Source organism: Ciconia boyciana, chromosome 17 (assembly GCF_034638445.1).
Source record: "Ciconia boyciana chromosome 17, ASM3463844v1, whole genome shotgun sequence".
Taxonomy (NCBI): domain Eukaryota; kingdom Metazoa; phylum Chordata; class Aves; order Ciconiiformes; family Ciconiidae; genus Ciconia; species Ciconia boyciana.
In genome coordinates this window covers 9790903-9807902 of record NC_132950.1, presented here as the reverse complement: position 1 = coordinate 9807902, position 17000 = coordinate 9790903, and the positions used below count along the sequence as shown (strand labels likewise).

General features: G+C 48.8%; 1 protein-coding gene across 1 annotated transcript in view; it reads left to right on the top strand.

Moving 5' to 3' along the window:
• TBX4 (T-box transcription factor 4) overlaps positions 1-17000 on the top strand; it is a 41291-nt gene that overhangs the window by 22570 nt on the left and 1721 nt on the right. Inside the window, exons 6-8 of the mRNA XM_072882136.1 lie at positions 11764-11916; positions 15720-15808; positions 16389-16630. Coding sequence (XP_072738237.1) covers positions 11764-11916; positions 15720-15808; positions 16389-16630 — 484 coding nt within the window. The remainder of the gene's footprint in view (positions 1-11763; positions 11917-15719; positions 15809-16388; positions 16631-17000) is intronic.

The following is a 17000-nucleotide window of genomic DNA, read 5'->3' as shown; positions in this document are numbered from 1 at the left end:
CTAGTGACACAGAGGGGACCCCAGTTTGCGTTTTGGGGTGATACCTGCAGCACAATGCCGTGACCATGCTCCAAGCGAGCCCTGCTCGGTCCCCTCGTGCCACGCGAGCCGTCCTGCCTCGTACCCAGCCCAGCACGCTCGCTCGCACGCTGCTGGGAAAACGCCTGGAATAACCTGTTTTAAGCGCCCAGGTCGCTGTGCGGTTCAGGCACTGACAACCTGCTTGGCTAAATGGGACTTAGCCCCTTCTCAGACAGTTCCTCGTTAGGCTTCTAAATTAATCATCTGCTTTAGAGAAGTGGTACTCCACTTTTTGCTGTGCGCACAGAGGAGATACGGAGAGCTGGCAGAGCTCCTTTCTTTTTTTTGCTCCCAAATAAGCATCTACCAAAAAAATGGTTAATCTAGAAGAGGAATATTGAGCGCAAAGATATTTTGCTGTGCGCCTCTCCCCTGCCTCCTCGTCCCTCCTGCCCCCAAGCAGCAGGGTACAGATCCTCCGTACCAGGCGAGCGTGAGTTTTCCTAGCGGCGTACCCTGGAAACTGTTCTGCTGTTGCAGAGGTGGCCGGTGTCCCTGGGACAGGCAGTGCCTGCGAGGTGTCTGCCCGGCATGGCACAGTCCTCCCAGCCCTGCCTGCGAAGGCATTACATGATGAATAAAAACAGCTTCTCATTTCTAGGAATTTGTTCCCAGCGATTGCAAACGCTCTCTTAAAGCTCCCTAAGAAAAACAAGTCAGAAAACCCACAGGGTTTGTTTGCCGTCTCATGCTCCAGCGAAGCCTGCCTGCCATTTCCTTTTGTCTTTGATTTTCTCCAAACCTCAAAACCACGCAGAGCGATGATTTCTGCAGGCTGCCGCTGGTGCTTTTTTCGGTGTGCGGGCAGCTGCCCAGCCAGAGCCGCGCCGGCTTGGCCTGCCTGGCACCCTCGGCCGCTGCGGGTGCTTGCAGGTGTCGCGGCACCGGGCTCCCTACCTGGCTCCCACCGTCCTGGGCTCCAGCTCCTCCCGGCGTCCCAAAATCCCGCCGATCCCAGCCCTGCCCGCAGGGCTTTGCTGCGGGTGAGCGATCCCCTCCAGTGATCCCCTCCGACGCACGGGGCTCGGACAGAAACCGCTTGCTGCTTGGGGACAGGAGGGACGAGGAGGCGGGGGAGAGGCGCACGGCAAAATATCTTTGCGCTCAATATTCCTTTTCTGGATTAACCATTTTTTTGGTAGACGCTTATTTGGGAGAAAAAAAAGAAAGGAGCTCTGCCAGCTCTCCCTGCCTGTTCACCTACCAGTTAACATCGAGCGTGGGGAGCTGATCCTGGGGGTCAGCCTGGGGTGCGCGTGGTGTTACGGGGGTCTCGGAAGAAGTACGCGGTGCATTTTATGGGCTCGCGGTCACAGGCGCAGCTGGAGCACGACAAGCTGCTGGGCTTCCTCCCCGTCCGCAGCCACCCTACGTGGCGTGGGGGGGAAGCAGGTTTGAAGGGCAAACACATCACGACGTGGGGTGCAGCTCCTCTGAGCGTGGCTCCTGGGCACCTGGGACCTCACCTGAAAAATAAACGGGCAGAAATTTCGCATTATTTCAATGGATTCGTTGATAAATGAATCCATGCCCCGACTCTGTGCGCTGTAGTACTTAACATTAGGGACAAGCAGCCCCATGGAGTTCATAAAGAGAAGTGTAGGTACATTTGAGGCTTAAAATACGTAAGTTAAACAGCTTAATTAATAAGCCATGGAGCTGAAGCCCTCGCTGCAATCCACGGAATTAGATTGAAGATTATTTACGGTGCTGGCGGGAGGGGATGCCTTACAGGCGGCGCTGGAAAACCTCGCTTTCTGACACCCAGCCCATAAAATCCAGCCACCAACCGTTCCTCTTCACAGTCTCAAAAACCTCAGTCCTGCTTCTTCCACTGGCCAGTTATCTATTGCGGTAAATTATTAGTTACGGTCAGAGGCATGGGAGGCATTTTTCAATGCAGACACATAAAAACATGCAGATTTTAAATGAGAAGAAATTAAGTGCAGAGCTCTGTAATCTGCCTGCAAACCCCTCTGGTTGAGCAGGTTTTGCGGCAGGTAAGCCTGTGCCCAGCTCACGCACCACGGCCTGAAAATGTGGGCTGTATATTTTCCTCTTGGGGGATTTTTTGACCATGAAAGGCTTCTTTCACACCAGGCTTAACAACTGAGAAATGCTCATGTTGAGAATGGATTAAGAAATCAGCAGCCGCTGTAATGTTTAGTTACGGCGAGGTCTATCTGATCCTAAAGAAAGCATTGTAAGCCACCTACGCTTAGAGTAAAAATCTTAATTTATGTATTTTCAAATCTTTACACGTGGAGATAATCAGCCTGATAGAGCCTCTGATTTACGTGGGGCTGGTGAGTGACAGGGTTAGCGATTCTGGCAGACCTGATGCTTCACTCTCTAATGCCACGTGAATAATATCAGTTGCATATAGTCTGTCTGCGGAGACAAAGATATTTTCTTAACTGTCAGCAAACTGCACAAGGGTGGCACATCCCTTACCCATTCCCAGTGTATTCTGCCTGGGAAGCACCTAGCTGTGTTTTCCAGGTGAAAAATGGGAATGACTCCTTCATCGTGAACCACTTATATCGCTGCAAGCGCTAACAGATCGGTTGGCTAAGAGCAGCTGTAGATGATGCACAAAAATAACCTCTCCATTGGAAAGGATAACATAATACTTGTATTTCTTTCAGAAGGTTAGTTCAGGGCGTATGGGGAAATATTGAGCGAGTCCTGACGAGTATCTCCGTAGTGATAAATGCTCATGAATGGAATTCCGCTTTCCTCAGAGGTTTAAAATATGTAAACAGCAGGATGGAGAGCGCCCGTGAGACGGTCCGTATGGCCGGCGAGCTGCGGGGCGGCTCGGGCAGCTCCTGCCCCCGGCCCCAGCAGCTGAAGGATGCTCAGGGTGGGTGTGAAGCCGCCGAAGGGGCATGGGGGTTTGCCGAGGGACTTCGGCTCGGACCCGCGGTGAGCTTGTTCTCCTGTGCAACTCGTTTCAGTTAATCAGGCTTTTTTGTTATTTTGCTGTTCGGGCTTTTCTTCATCTCCTGGCCCAAGGTATTGTTTAAGCTGCTGAGACTGGCAGCTCTTTGAAGCAAAAAAATCATCTCTTTTCTTTTCCGCTTGCAGTGCTAAGCATGAGCGTCTGGGGCACGGCGGTGGTGCAGATAGCCGTAATAGCCCCATGGCACGCTCAGTCCTGGCTCCCCGAAGCCCCTGGAACTGCTGCCCTGGGCTTGAGCAGCGGCAGAGCTGGCGAGGGCGGCAGGAAGGGTCCTGCTCCCTCGGGATCGCGTGGGGCAGGGGGGCTGCCCAGCCCGCACTGCCCGCAGCGCCGGGCGGCACGCTGTGCCCGACAGCCAGCGCAGCCAGCCCTCCTGCTAATGGTACATAACTGTGCACATAAAAGTACTTAATGTGCCTTAAGGGGCAGTGAGGACGAGCAGCAAGGGCTAAGAAACTGCCCAGCAAGGGTTAAGTGCTGCGCAGAAGCAGAGGCTGTTAATTAGGGCAGACTTTAGTTTGGTTTTACACTCTGTACATGGTAAATAGGGAGGACGTGAGGACGCCTTTCAGGCATTGGCGAGAGGACTGGCCATGAACAGTGCCAGCTTTGGTACGGCATCGGGGAGGGCTGCGGGTCGGTGGCTCCTGAGCTGTCTCCAGAGATGTGCTGGCAGCGCAGGAGCCCAGCTTTGCTTGGAGCTTTCTCCTGAGGACCTTTTGAATGGGGTTTTCAGTATCCAGAGGAGCTACCGATGAGCTGGATGGCAGCTCCGAGGGATGCCCGTCTCACCAGATGCAATATAGCTGGAGGAAAACCCTCTCTTACTCTCAGGCCCCCTCTTCCCCTGATTTTAAGCAGGCTGTGAACACGCACAGCCACGTAAGGCCAGCGCTCGTAGGCGGGGAGTAACGCTGGAAAACGGCAGAGGAGCAAGCACATCACATCAGGGGTTCGGCTTTTGTTGTTGTTGTTAATGGCTCCACTGAAATGAAACCTGTGCCAGAGGAATCAGCCTTTCGCATGGGCTTCTGCGGCCAGGCCAGCTTGGAAAGGGCGGTAGCATCACATCAGTATTTCTGGCAGGCTTCAGCTGGGACCAGATCAATTGGAAATTATTTTCTTTTTTACAGAATGTATAAAGATATTCCTGTGGAAAAAAGAAAAGACAAGTAATAAATGAAGATTAGAAGCGGAGATTGTGACAGATAGCAGTAGAGATTTAATTTAATCCCCCCCCAGCACAGTATTGCTGAGCTTGGTTATGTTACATACCCGGTACCTACCTCGCTCCTTGGCTGCTGATGGAGCATTTAATTGCCATAATGCACTTTATCTGCTTTTAAAGTGTGGGGTTACTTTAGTTCCTGAGATGTAACCTACTGAGGTTTAAAGCTATAGGGTATTATAGATGGTCTGTCACTTGTGATAGCATTTGAAGTGATATTCCTGGATTTCTTGACCCAAATCTGCTATTTACTGGCTTTACTCTTTAATGCTGATGAGTTTGTTATTTCTCTCCAGATTTATTATTGCACACTTGGTTTTATTTGATTATCACTGAAAGACTTAATTTTTCCCCTAGACTTGGGGTTTCCCTCTCATTTTTCTATTAATTTAATTTTAGTGTTTTTCTGTCTTTGCTCGTCAGGCGCACTCAGGCACATTAATTAGGTTAATGACCTAGTAATCTTATGAAAGCCTAGATTTTATTTAGAATTTTTTTTATTTGTTTGCTTTATGACTTGTGGCCAAGCAGTTTCCTCGCCGCGCGCTGGTATGAGGTTTATGTGCCGCCTCGGCGGCAGCCTCCCCACCGCCCTGGATTGCCTGCGGCCGGAGGGATGGGGCCGCGGCAGCTCCCAGGCCAGGTCCTGGCTGGTGGGAAGAGACGCGGCCGCGCTGGCTGCGCCCCGCTTGTCCTCACTTAGAGCAGTGCTGGAGTATCTCTGTGGCAGGAGAGCAGTTTCACATCCTTATTCTCAGCTAAAAATTTCTTATATATCTATATCTATATCTATATCTATATCTATATCTATATCTATATCTATATCTATATCTATATCTATATATGTATACACACACACACACACATATATATAAAGGTTTCTCATGTATATGGTTTCTTTTATATATATATATGTATGGTTTCTTATATGTGTATATATATGATTTCTTATATATATATATATATACACACATATATATAAAGAAATATATAAGAATTTCATATATATACGAGTGTCCTGGTACTAAACAAATTTTTTTTCTCAGTCCATTTAAAACTTGCAAAAACCCCTTTTGTCCAGCCCTAAATTTGAAGTCAATTTTTTTTTGAGCATCGCTAAATCTTCTGCTGAAAGAATATCCATGAAAAGGTTATTTTCTTTTTTTCTGTAACCATCCATTTTAGGCAATGTCTTACAGCTGATCTGAGAAATAGTGGTGGCCAAACACATTATAAAGCCTGACGTGAAGTTTTACATTTTCTGCTTTGTTCCTGCAAAAAAAAAAAAGGAGCAGAGCTGTGTGCCGCTGGGGATGGCATGTGTTTTGCAGGGATGAATAGATCTGAGTGTGCGTTTTAAATAGCCGGGCAAGAAATGACCAGTGGAGTTCTTGGTTGAAAAGAAGATTTACATCTCTTGCGTTAAATCTTTTTGTTGTGACATTACTGGTTTGAGTCAAATGCAGTGGATTTTAGTAGAGTTTAACTAGAATCAGACCCTGAAATCATCTTCCAGTCTTGGGTGGGGAGCTGGCCTGGAGAAGGGCGAGTGAAGATGTCACAGCTTGCCAAAGACCTTTTGCATCCCCAGGTGACACGAGGCCACGCAGCGTGGGGTGCTGCAGGGGACGCTCCGAGTCGCACGCCAGCGCGTGTCCCAGGATCACACGCCTGGGGTCTGCCCTGTCCTGGCCATCCAGAAATAAATGCTCACGAGCTAGCGTGGAGGTGGACTTCTCCTCCACACCAAAGCCGTATCGCAAGGCCAGGAAACACTACCATGAATTTCAGCTGACGTTAGATGAAAAAGGACCGAGAAAAAAAAAAAAAAAATCCCAGCTTTGGCCCTCTCGTAAGGAACAATTTGTCTGAGCTCATGTTGAATCTTTTCCCAGGATTTTCCAGCCTTTCTTTTTTTCCCCATTGTGCGGATTGCCAGGACAAACGTGTGGGTTTGGAGGCTCCTCTTCCGGCAGCCCGGCGGGGAGCAGCCCGGCCGGCTTCAGGGCTGGGGCCGGCTGGAAAGAGCCCGTTCCCGCAGCCCGGCTTTGAGCAGAGCAAGGTGAATAGCTTCCTGGAGGTGATTGAAAATAAATAGGATGAGGTTTAGGTAATTTTGGAGCTAGCTTTTTAGCTGCTGTAGAGGTTGTCTGAATATAGTGTTTCCTTTGGTTGAACTTGATGATCTTGAGTATTTTCCGACCTAGATGATTCTGTGATTTTAACTGCTTGCTTTGGGGTGGTGCATCTCTGCAAGCTCCCGAGGTGGATGCAGCGAGGGCAGCTCCCCCAGGGCAGTGGCACTCGCTCCCGTCATCGCTCCCTGGAGACGTCCCGCTCATCCTGGGCAGCGCAGCCGGGACAAGTCCTGTACTGATGCTGCGTGGCATCTCCGAGCCATTTACTCAAAAAGAAAGGTTAGGTTTGGGACGGCTTATACCATCAAACGCTCTAAATATTAATCGAGATGAACTGCAGCAGTGGCTGTGGTTCTGGAAGAGCCTCGTTGATTAACGTGCTCTTTTTTCCATGCGGGAGACGGAATCGTCAGGTTTTTGCTCTGGTCCTTTACGCCCCAGCTCGATGTCCCGGTGTGGGACAAGGGCTAGCCTCAGCTCAAAGGCTTTTTCACTTTAAAAAGAATAGAAGGAAGGAAGAAAGAAGCAGAAAATATATTAAAATGAGAGATTTTATATTAGTTATGTGATCCCCCGGGAGCAACCATAAAATTATGTGGCTTTTTCGTAGCCATTTACTATTCAATATAAAAAGGGTAGTTGCCATAACAACCACTGCATCAGATGACATTTGATACCTTGGCGAAACAGGGAGCGCTCTTAAATCAACTCCCCAAATTTCATATGAAAGTAAATACATTTTACTGGAGATTTCAAGGCAAGTTTGCATTGCGACAAGCAATGCGGTACCATTACCCCGCTAAGCTTCTGGCCTCTGGGCCCGATCCTGCAAACTGGCAAACGTCTTCGAGCCCTGAAGCCGACATTACTCAGCAGTGTGCGAGATTAGATGCTAAAGGAGTATGTTTGCCTAAGTAAAATTAAATGCAAGGAGCAAATGACACCATTTTTTTTGACATTTGTTGCTGACTGGGGAATGCCAAAAAAATAAAGAGGTTGAGCTATATTACAGCTTAAGTTCCAGCTGCCAACTGTGTGATCAGCACAAAGGAGGGAGACGGGGCTGGGGGGGGAGATGTTTGTGTAAGCTCACATTGACTTTGGAGTTCGTCTCTCTCGCAATCTGGTCTGCACGTGCGACGTTGAGGGGGTAGAAGTGACATCCCCCTCGAGATCCGCCTTGGCTCCTATCTGACCGGCAATGACGGAGTTACGCGGCGGCGCGGGGGGGTGCGCGGGCAGGGGGAGGCATCCCTTCGAGCTTCGGGCGGTCATCATGGTGACCGCCTTGGGAGGCGAGAGGTGTGAAATGTTTCTCAAATACTAGAGGAGCTGCTTGGGTCTCCCCCAGCGCGGCCCGAGGAGGGTGCCCACCGCTGGGTCCCCGCGGAAGCGCAGGTGGGTCGTTACGGCCTTGTGGTGCCATCCACGCTGATGCTCTTAAAGACGGTTGCCATTACCCACGTGGGTCTTTTTTAGCAGCCATTTCGTTTCTTGAAAATGTGTATTTTCCAGGCAGAGAGAGCGCTTGGGTGGCAGTGGCGGGAGATGGCATCCCCACGGGGACCCGTGTCGGGATGTCGAGCCAATATCCACTTCCCTAAATTTGGGGTTGTCCATTGAATTTGAGGATTCTGGTTGGGATATCTCTTTGATTTACCTTTTGTTGTTTGTTTTTTTTTTAACAAGGAAAAAAATTATATTAGTTAGACTCCTAAATATGCCACCATTTCATATAAGCTGAGCTGTTTCTTTCATAGGCAACTAGACAAGATCACCAAGTTGCAGAGAGGGGCTTTCAGTTACTAAGCCAGCGTGCCTCAGTGCTGCTCAAGAAACATCGTTTTCCCGTTTCCCTTACTAATTTTCTATCCTTGTCCTTTATCATGCTAAAATTCCCCTCTAACCAATACACCAGTAACGATTTTCAGTGGCAAGACAAGGCAAACACCGTTTCTTTTTTAGTAGCTAACCTATGTCAAACTGCCTACATTTTGTCCTACAATTTAAAAATGTGTGTGACAGTGTCTGACACCGACCGAATCTCCCTGTGCCCTCGCAATGAGAAAGATAAGTGCAGGAAAATATTAAGTGAGTGATTTAGCATCATTTTGGAGGCTGCGAGCTCCTCCATCACCTTCTGTCCTGCTCTGTGCTGCTGCTGAAGCCCTGCCTGCCCAGCACCGACCAGCAGCAGCCGTGCTCTGTCCCGTCAATTAAAATACTTCTCATTTTTGACACAATTCTTTAAGTTAATCTGTCCACTGATGTTCGTCATCGGAGTGGAATTTACATTTGTTTTGTGTATTTTTAGCCAGTGACCAGTTTTCCACAGCAGCCTTGAAAACTATTTAGGCTGAATTGTTGGCATTTCACTTTGCACAGGCACAGTGCTTTGCAGCTAAGGGTTGAGAGGCTTTTGTGAATGATTTGTAGGGTTTTCGAACGCACGAGGCTTACACCAAGTACAAGTAAGGAGGATACGTGTGCAGACGCAGCCTCTGTACACGAGTTCTTGTTTTCAAGCCTGTGAAATGTTGGTTGTGGGTATGCAGAGAGTGGTGGCTGCTGCCTGGAAAAGATGTGGGAAGTCACCCATGCAGCAGGCACAGGGAGGCCATCCGAAACAGCACCACGACTTCCCATTTTCATCCCTAATCTGATGTGCTGACCGCTCCGTCAAATAGCTGAAGGGATTTTTCTTTGTCGTATGAGAATGGCATATTTTTATGGGGCTTTGCTTTGCTGGAAGCTGTTCCCCATCCACGTCCATGGACACTGACTCGATGAAGTTAACCTCAGGGCTCTGTGGTTCTCACATCTATTAATCATGTTTCGTGCTCGGTGATGGCTGTTCGGCTTTGATCTGGCACATCTCAAGGGGGTCTCCTTTCATGGTCCCCACACTCAAAGAAATTCGGCACTTTCCAACGGGTACTTACGCGGAGACACATGGGCAAATATTCCCTTCGGTGCAAGGGACAGAGATGCCCAACCTTGTAAATGCAGTGGGGTAAATTAAGCCATTTAGGGGATTTTTTTTCCCCCCTCACAAACATCCCACAGATATCAAGCAGTTCACAGTGAACCTCCAGGCAGGTTTGCAGCCATAACTGTAACCTTGAGCATCTGTCAAAAATCCTTTCTTGAATGTGTCTATCGGGCTCCAAAAAGTAATGTCTTGTTCAATTTGGAAATTGTTTGGACACCTTAGGTTTAAAGAGGTTATAAAAAAAAAAAAAAAGAAAAAGATTTAAGATTTTAAGGGGGTCATTATAGCGCATTGGATGATACTACTTTGGAGGGGGAATACAGACCGTTCATCCAGAGCATATCGAAACTTGGGCTTCTAATTTTCTCTTTGGAAATCTCAGTTTAAGACTGTTTTCTTCATCCTGCTGTTGACTTGCTCTGACTCTGGGGACAAGTCACCCACCCTTGCTAGGCCTGGGCAGGCAGGGACAGGCAGTGAGGAGAGCTTAGCATGCCCCACCTTCTGCTCCAGACAACCGTTATTTATCAGCTTGGCTCAACTCTTCATTATTGAAAATTAAAACACCCCTTCTTATGAAAGTCTTGGCCCTCTGGCGTTATTCATCTTGGCTTTGTTTTATGAGTGGCTAATACATGAAAAGGCTCCAAACCCAAACCTGAGCCGACCCTCTCAGATCTACACCCTGCACATCAACAGCCACAAAGTGGTTAAGAGACTTGATGCAAAGCTGATAAAATGCCAAAAATTCCTCATTCTCTCTCCTGGGGAGCAGGGAGGGTTGTCTGGAAAATGTCAACAATAAAAATTGCATTTAAGTGGTATATAATGCAGCCAGCTACTGTGGGCAGAGTTACGTGCAGCCAGACAAAGGGGTTTAAAGAGCACAAGCTCCCTACGCTACCTCCCGTCCCGGCTGGAGCGCACGGAGCAGGGCCGCCGCTGCGAGCTCTCCTCAGCATGGACGGGCATGAAATAGAAAGGGTTCCCGAGCACAAACGCCGATCATGGAGCAAATGTCTTCTGTTTCTTGATAATTCTCATTTAAAATTGGCTAAATCCACAATTAGTGTAAACTGATGCTGCTGTGCTGGGTTGTGTACATCCATCGGTCCGTCTATCCATCCACCCACCCACCCATCCACCCATCCATCCACCCACCCATCTATCTACCCGTTTATCTACCACCAGTTGAAGACATCACCCATTGTGGTCTTCCCTGCTTGGCCCTTTGCCTGCATCTCCGTCGGGGAGGGACGCGTCCTTGCTAGCTGCTTTGGGCACCCCAGTAAGGGGAGGGGTGTCAGCCTGGCTGGAGATCCCCTCACCCCTAGGACCAGCCGGGCTCGGGGAGGACAGACTCAATTAGCCAATTTGGGAGAGGGAAGAAGAGATTGAAAAGGGTTATGGCAAGAAAACAAGAAGAACACAGTATTTCTTCTTTGCCCAGCAAAAGGAACAAAGGCTTTTCTTAAAACCATTCCATTTCTTAAAACCATTTTCTTCTGTAGCATCTGGGCACATCCCTTCTTTGTGGAAGAACAATGCTGTGGGGCCGGGCGGGGACGGGTGGCATGGCTGGGGGTCGGGCCAGCCGCTCCCTGCTTGGGCAGCCCCGCTCGGCCCCTAATGCTCCATCATGGCCTGAGCCCGGCCGTGCTCTCCCCGCTGGACCTCAGCGCTTACTCGCCTCCCCTAGTCCCCGCCGTAAAAAAGCACTTGGCCGGCTCCTGCCTCTCACTCGCAGAGACTCGAGAAGAGGGCAGAAGCCGTGGGGTGGCTGCGAGAGGTGCTCGTGACCCAGCCACCCGCGCGGAGCCGCTCCACAAACAGGAGGAAAAAAAAAATCTCGTCTTTTGTAGTTTTCTTTTACCAGCAGATAAAAGAAAAATAGCTTGCTTTTTTTTTTTCCCTGTGGTTTCTGTGATTTTTTTTTTGCCTCTGCTAAACTGTGTATTTTTCAGCTCAGTAAAGTATTTATTAGGAATCTTTATGGACCAGTCTGCTGGTGAATTATATATATTGTACAGCTTCAGCATGAGCTGGGAAAAAAATTTATGGCTTTTTTTCCACCCAGACTGACTCTATCCAATAGCAATAAGAAAATGAGGGTTTACCAGGAAAGCTTTAAGTTCAGTTCTGCTTGCCAGAGCAGCAGATACCTTTTCTGTCTTGGTTCGTGTGCATTTATATAATGTAATTTTCCCCTGTAATTTGAAAGCAAAGCTAAAGCTGAGCACTAGTGGGCTTTCGTGTCCTGCTAGTAAAGTCTGTCGAACAGCTATGGCTTGTCTCTTTTTTTTCTTTTTTTTTTTTTTTTTAAATTGGATTTCTCACTTTAGCATCAATTGTTTTTCAGATCATTCTTAATTCAATGCATAAATACCAACCACGACTGCATATCGTGAAGGCGGATGAGAACAACGCTTTCGGGTCGAAGAACACAGCCTTCTGCACCCACGTTTTTCCGGAGACGTCCTTTATATCGGTGACCTCCTACCAGAATCACAAGGTAGGCTGCTTTTCTGGCTAAAGGTGCTTAATTTCTGTTTGTGGGCTTTTGCAGCTCGCAGCCCTGGGCTGCTGACGGCGGCGAAATGAGCTTCCCAATTGCAGGAGCGCAGGGATGTGGCTGCGGTGCTGTGCTTTGATGAGCAGGATCTGTTTGCTCAGAGGGAGGGGGAGAGCCTATTACGCTGCTATTGTGCAGAAAATGCCTGCTTTAAAAGACAAGTTTCCATCCCAGCCCTGCGAGCATTAAGCAAGAGTGACGAGCCAGAGGATGCAGCTAAGGAGCAGCACGGACATTGTTGGGTGACAATATCTTGGCAAACCCTGCGAGTCCAGACGCTAACGAATCAGCGTGCTCATAAACGCTAAGATGTCATTCAAAACAGCCAGCAAATCTAATAATGACTAGTAAAGCTTGCTCATAAATCTACAGTGAAAAGTAATTATAGTATGTGTATTTAGTGAGACGTACGAGGAATGTAACCATAAAAACGCAGCTAAGAGCCTGCTAAGAGTTAGCACATGAAGGCAGGAGGGGGTTTGGGGGTTTGGGTTTGTTTTGGGGGGGCTATAAAGTACAAAGGGCTTGGTTCTGCGCCTTGGGTGTGTGTCACAGCCACCTCTGTATTGCAGGGTTTGGCTTCTCTTCTTTTTCGAGCGTGCTGGTACTGGCGGCAGTGCGTAGCGTTCCGTCTGAGGATTTAGCGACCCAGGTTACTAGCAGGATGGACAGCAATGTGACAATTAATTGTCACCTCCCTGTGACAGCGGGTGCACTGTCCCCAGGGCAGGGAGAGGAGACGATGCCAGGCAGGGGATGGCAAGGCTCCGTTTGCAATCCTGCTACCGATTTGCCTGCCTTTGCACAAGCTCCTGCTCCCCTGCAGTTTTCCTAACAGTGAAGTCCGGCTGCAGGGTCGTATGAGGATTAATTGGAGTTTTTAAAGTACATCAGGATTCATAAATAAAGGCGCAGAGTGAAGTAGCACTGCCGGAGCCCTCCCGTCATGCCGAATGTGAAATCTGCCGTGTGTTACTGTGTCAGCTCCTTTTCTACACATTCATAGGAAAATACTACAGGAACAGGAACATATGTGAAATTCTTCCTCCCCAATAATCTGACCAGACCTTTTCCTCCCAAGCAGGATGCCTGTATGCCCTTTGATGCTTGAAGCATAGAGTCCTTGCAAGATTTTGCAATTAGTGAGCCAGTTAAAAGACTCAGAGCAGAAACATGGATGTGTGTGTTATGGTAAGACAGGGGGGAAAAAAAAAAGTCGTCCCTATTTGGACAGTGAAGTGAATCCTGTTTGAAAAGTTGTAGCTGTTGGTGTAAAACGACCAGTTGCCCAAACATGGTTAACCAAAAAGGCTCAAAAGAGCTTATTTAATACCTACTTAAAATGTCTCACGTGTCAATAGTGCCTTTCATCCCTAAGGTTCCCAAAGTGCTTCATAAACTTAATACTTCCACTGTCCATACAGCCACTGCTGGGGGAGGCTGGTAGCTGGGTGGCAGCGCAGAGTGGACCTGACAGAGTTGGGGAAAATGCCCCAGACAAGCCCTAATTCTTTTGTGCAGATCCCGCGAGGAGCCGCCCCGGTGCTGCCCAGCTCCTGCTCTGTGATCTGCAGGCTGGGGGGTCGGATGCCGCCCGGCGCGGGGAGCACGGCGGTCTGCAGCAGAGGAGCGGGAGGCAGGAGGTCTCGCCACGGCCTCGCTGTGGTCTCGAGAAAATCACAACCTGAGAGAAACAGCCGAATGGTTTTACTTATTCTCTTAGGCGTTAACAATTAAAAAGCCGGTCTGGGTATCTTTTAGAAAAAACAAACCACGGAACTATTTTTAGCTCAGAAATATCCTGCTAGCAAGAAGCGTCCTTGCGAATAATCGTTGTTCTAAACAAGAAATGAGAGTCTTGGTGACAGACTCCCAGAGATGGAAAGCTGATGATAGGGCTACCCCATGGTACAGACCAGTGAGGAAGGTGTAGGTGTTTACCCAAAACTCCCTCCTGGCTTGGATGAAGCCAGGGGAAGGTGACAAGGAGGGAGCGAAGCCCTGATTCTGCTCACATCAGAGGAGAACCACGGTCACGACATAGCAAAATGAAATTAAGATGTACAACCCTGATGCTGGGCTGTGGGTTAGGAAAGGCCCTACGCTTCTTGGGGTTCGTCAGCTGCTTGGGAGCTACCCTGGAGCCACTGTGGGCTGCAGGAGCGGAGAGGAAAAGCACGAGCCCTCGAGGCTGGTTAAATTCACATGTCACCACCTTCCTTCTCCATCGCAGAGACCGGCCAGCTGTTTTCTCAGGAGTTTTTTGGTAAGGGATATTTTTCAACGTTACTAAAAGCGTAGCTGTTAGTTATAGCAACGCTCTTGCAAAATCATCCGAACGCAGAACTCGCTTGTTCTCCTCACCACTAAAATCAGATGCAGGCTGGTGCAAGCCCGCGGCCGGCTAGCAGCGGGGAGCAGGGCTGCGCTACCTCAGACAGAGACGGGACCCGAGGGCAGCGGGTCTGCGCGGAGAGACATGTCCTCGCCTCCCCCCCAGCGTCCTGCCACGCCGTCACCGCTCTGGAAAAGGTCTTTTCGGTGGCAGTCGGGTGCCCAAGGAGATGATCCTACCTGCCGGTGTCCCTTAGTAGGGAAGGACATTAATAAGACCCGTTTCTGACCAGTTCTGCCCGCGATATGTGTTAGTCCTGTCTATAACCTTACTGTCAAAGAGCCTTGGGCGTATGTTTGTGCGCATACACACATACATCTCTTTGGGAGGTGGACAAGGGATATTTTTGGAGCTCCTGTGTCCCTACCAATGTTCTGGTGCTGTTCCGGCATTTTCCAGCTCCTGAAACCCTCTCAGATGATCTTGTTCGCTGTCTGTTTGTCTTTACAAAATCCTTTGTTAAAGAGGTGGTTTATTTTCATTTTTCACTGGACAACCAAGTACCTCTTCCCGGCATTCCTGACCGTTGTACGGCTTTGGTTTGTACCTGCCTTATCCAGGGCACGGATCAGGTGCCAGGATTGGCAAGGGAAAACTATGTTTACTGGGGCTGTAAGGCAGACAAACTAGTGACTATTTTTAAAGTGAATTTCACACATAATTTTTCTAAATGAATTTTCATGAAATGGCAGAGCTTTCACAGTTCCCTTACAAAAGATGAGCTCCATCAAAATGAAGTCTAGTCTAAGTCAATTCTAAGGCATTTTGGCCCTTTTAGGATACTGCAGCCCCTGGGGGGAAAGGCAGTTCTTGCAAAAGGCAGCGACTTTCCCTTGCCCGAAGACAATTCACTATTTGAGCTATGAGTCTTTTCACGGAGGAAAAATGACTGCAGGAAGAATGTAAAGATCTATAAAATCAACATGGAAATGAGGGCGAGCCATGCCGTAAGGAATAGGCATCCCTAACATGGAGACATAGGAAATCTTCTTTTAAATCAGACAAATATATTCTCGCTAACAAGAGCCCAGAATAAGAACACAGGACCCAGGCTTAAGGAAATTTGCGTTCCTGTCCTTACGCATAATCAGCAGTTCTGTCAGCTTTAAAAGCTGCTTCTGCAAGATCTAGCACCGAACTTCACAGCTCTGTTTCTCTCTCAGCGCTGAAAGCAGAAACGCCGTCTCTGCCCCCACGTCTCTAGACGGCCGAAACTCTCGTGGACTCTGCATTTCGCGGGGTGTCGCGTAGGACAGGGCACCTAGAGACCTACAGCCTCACCCTGCTGCTGCGCCTATCGGTCTCATCTATTTTCAAAGGCTTTATGCTCCGTTTCATTCTTTTAAAGATAACCCAGCTGAAAATTGAAAACAACCCCTTTGCCAAGGGATTCAGGGGGAGCGACGACAGCGACCTGCGCGTGGCACGACTGCAAAGGTACGGCCGAGCGGCGCGAGGAGGGACGGCAGCGAGGAGGTGCTCAGCAGGGCGGCCTCCTGCCCGGCTCGTCAGGGTCGGGGAGCTGCGGCAGGGTGCGCGCGTGTGCACGCGTGTGTGTGTGCACGGGTGCGCTGAAGCCCGGCAGCGTCTATGGGCAGGGGGTGCCTGACCCGCAGCCAGCCGGCGCACCCTTCAGACCCGTGCCCTGCGCAGAAATACAGCCTTACAGCTGGGCTTTAATCCTCATTCTGCTACTAACAGGCTGCACCTCTTTGGAGAAGAAAAAGTTAAAAGGTGCCTACGCTCTGGGGGCATCACATTTTCTTGTGCTTGAGGGCGTTAGGGCTTTTAATGCCATTTATACCCCTGAAAAGCTCGTCCTGTAATTCAGTGACGCACTCTGTGTGTTGTCGTAATACTTGCCCACGCCCGGCAGAGTGTGGTGAGTTCATCGGATTTGGCAAAGGGCGTTGAAGTCATTGGCTGGAGATGTTCTAGGGAAGCCAAACTCATATTTCATCTTTCTGTTAATGCTGATTGCTGTCTAACTGGTAATAATTTTTCTCACCTCTTTTAGCAAAGAATATCCAGTCATTTCCAAAAGCATCATGAGGCAGAGGTTGGTGTCCAGTCATGGCCAGCTTTCAACAAAGCCAGATGTTAACCCACTTCATGGGAATCACCAGACCCTTCAACATTATCAGTATGAGAACGGTGCTCACATGCAATTTGCAGCTTCAGATACTCAAGATCTGCCACTCAACACCTTCACAGCACAGAGAGATTCAGGGCTCTTCTATCATTGCCTAAAAAGAAGAGGTAACTTGAGTTTACAGCTAGAAAAATATTACAGCAAATAAACCTAAGAGCATGAGCACTGAAAGCTGACCGCTAATTCCAGTTCGTTTTGGTTTGGTCTCGTAGGCCTCGATCTTCAAAGATACTGATGTGATTGAAGTGCTTTGGAGGGTCAGGGCCCAAGAGCTGGGTTTTTGGACAGTTATTAGTGGTTTTGTCCCATAGAAGGCAAATTCAAACTCTGAGTCAGAGCCGAAAAAAAATAAACAGAATGCATAATTCAAATGGCATGAAGCTACGCTGGGGAATGATCCGTTGTTAGAATCAGCGGAATTAACAGTTGTATGCTGAGATGTTCTGGCACTGCCATTAACGTTAATGAAATTATACA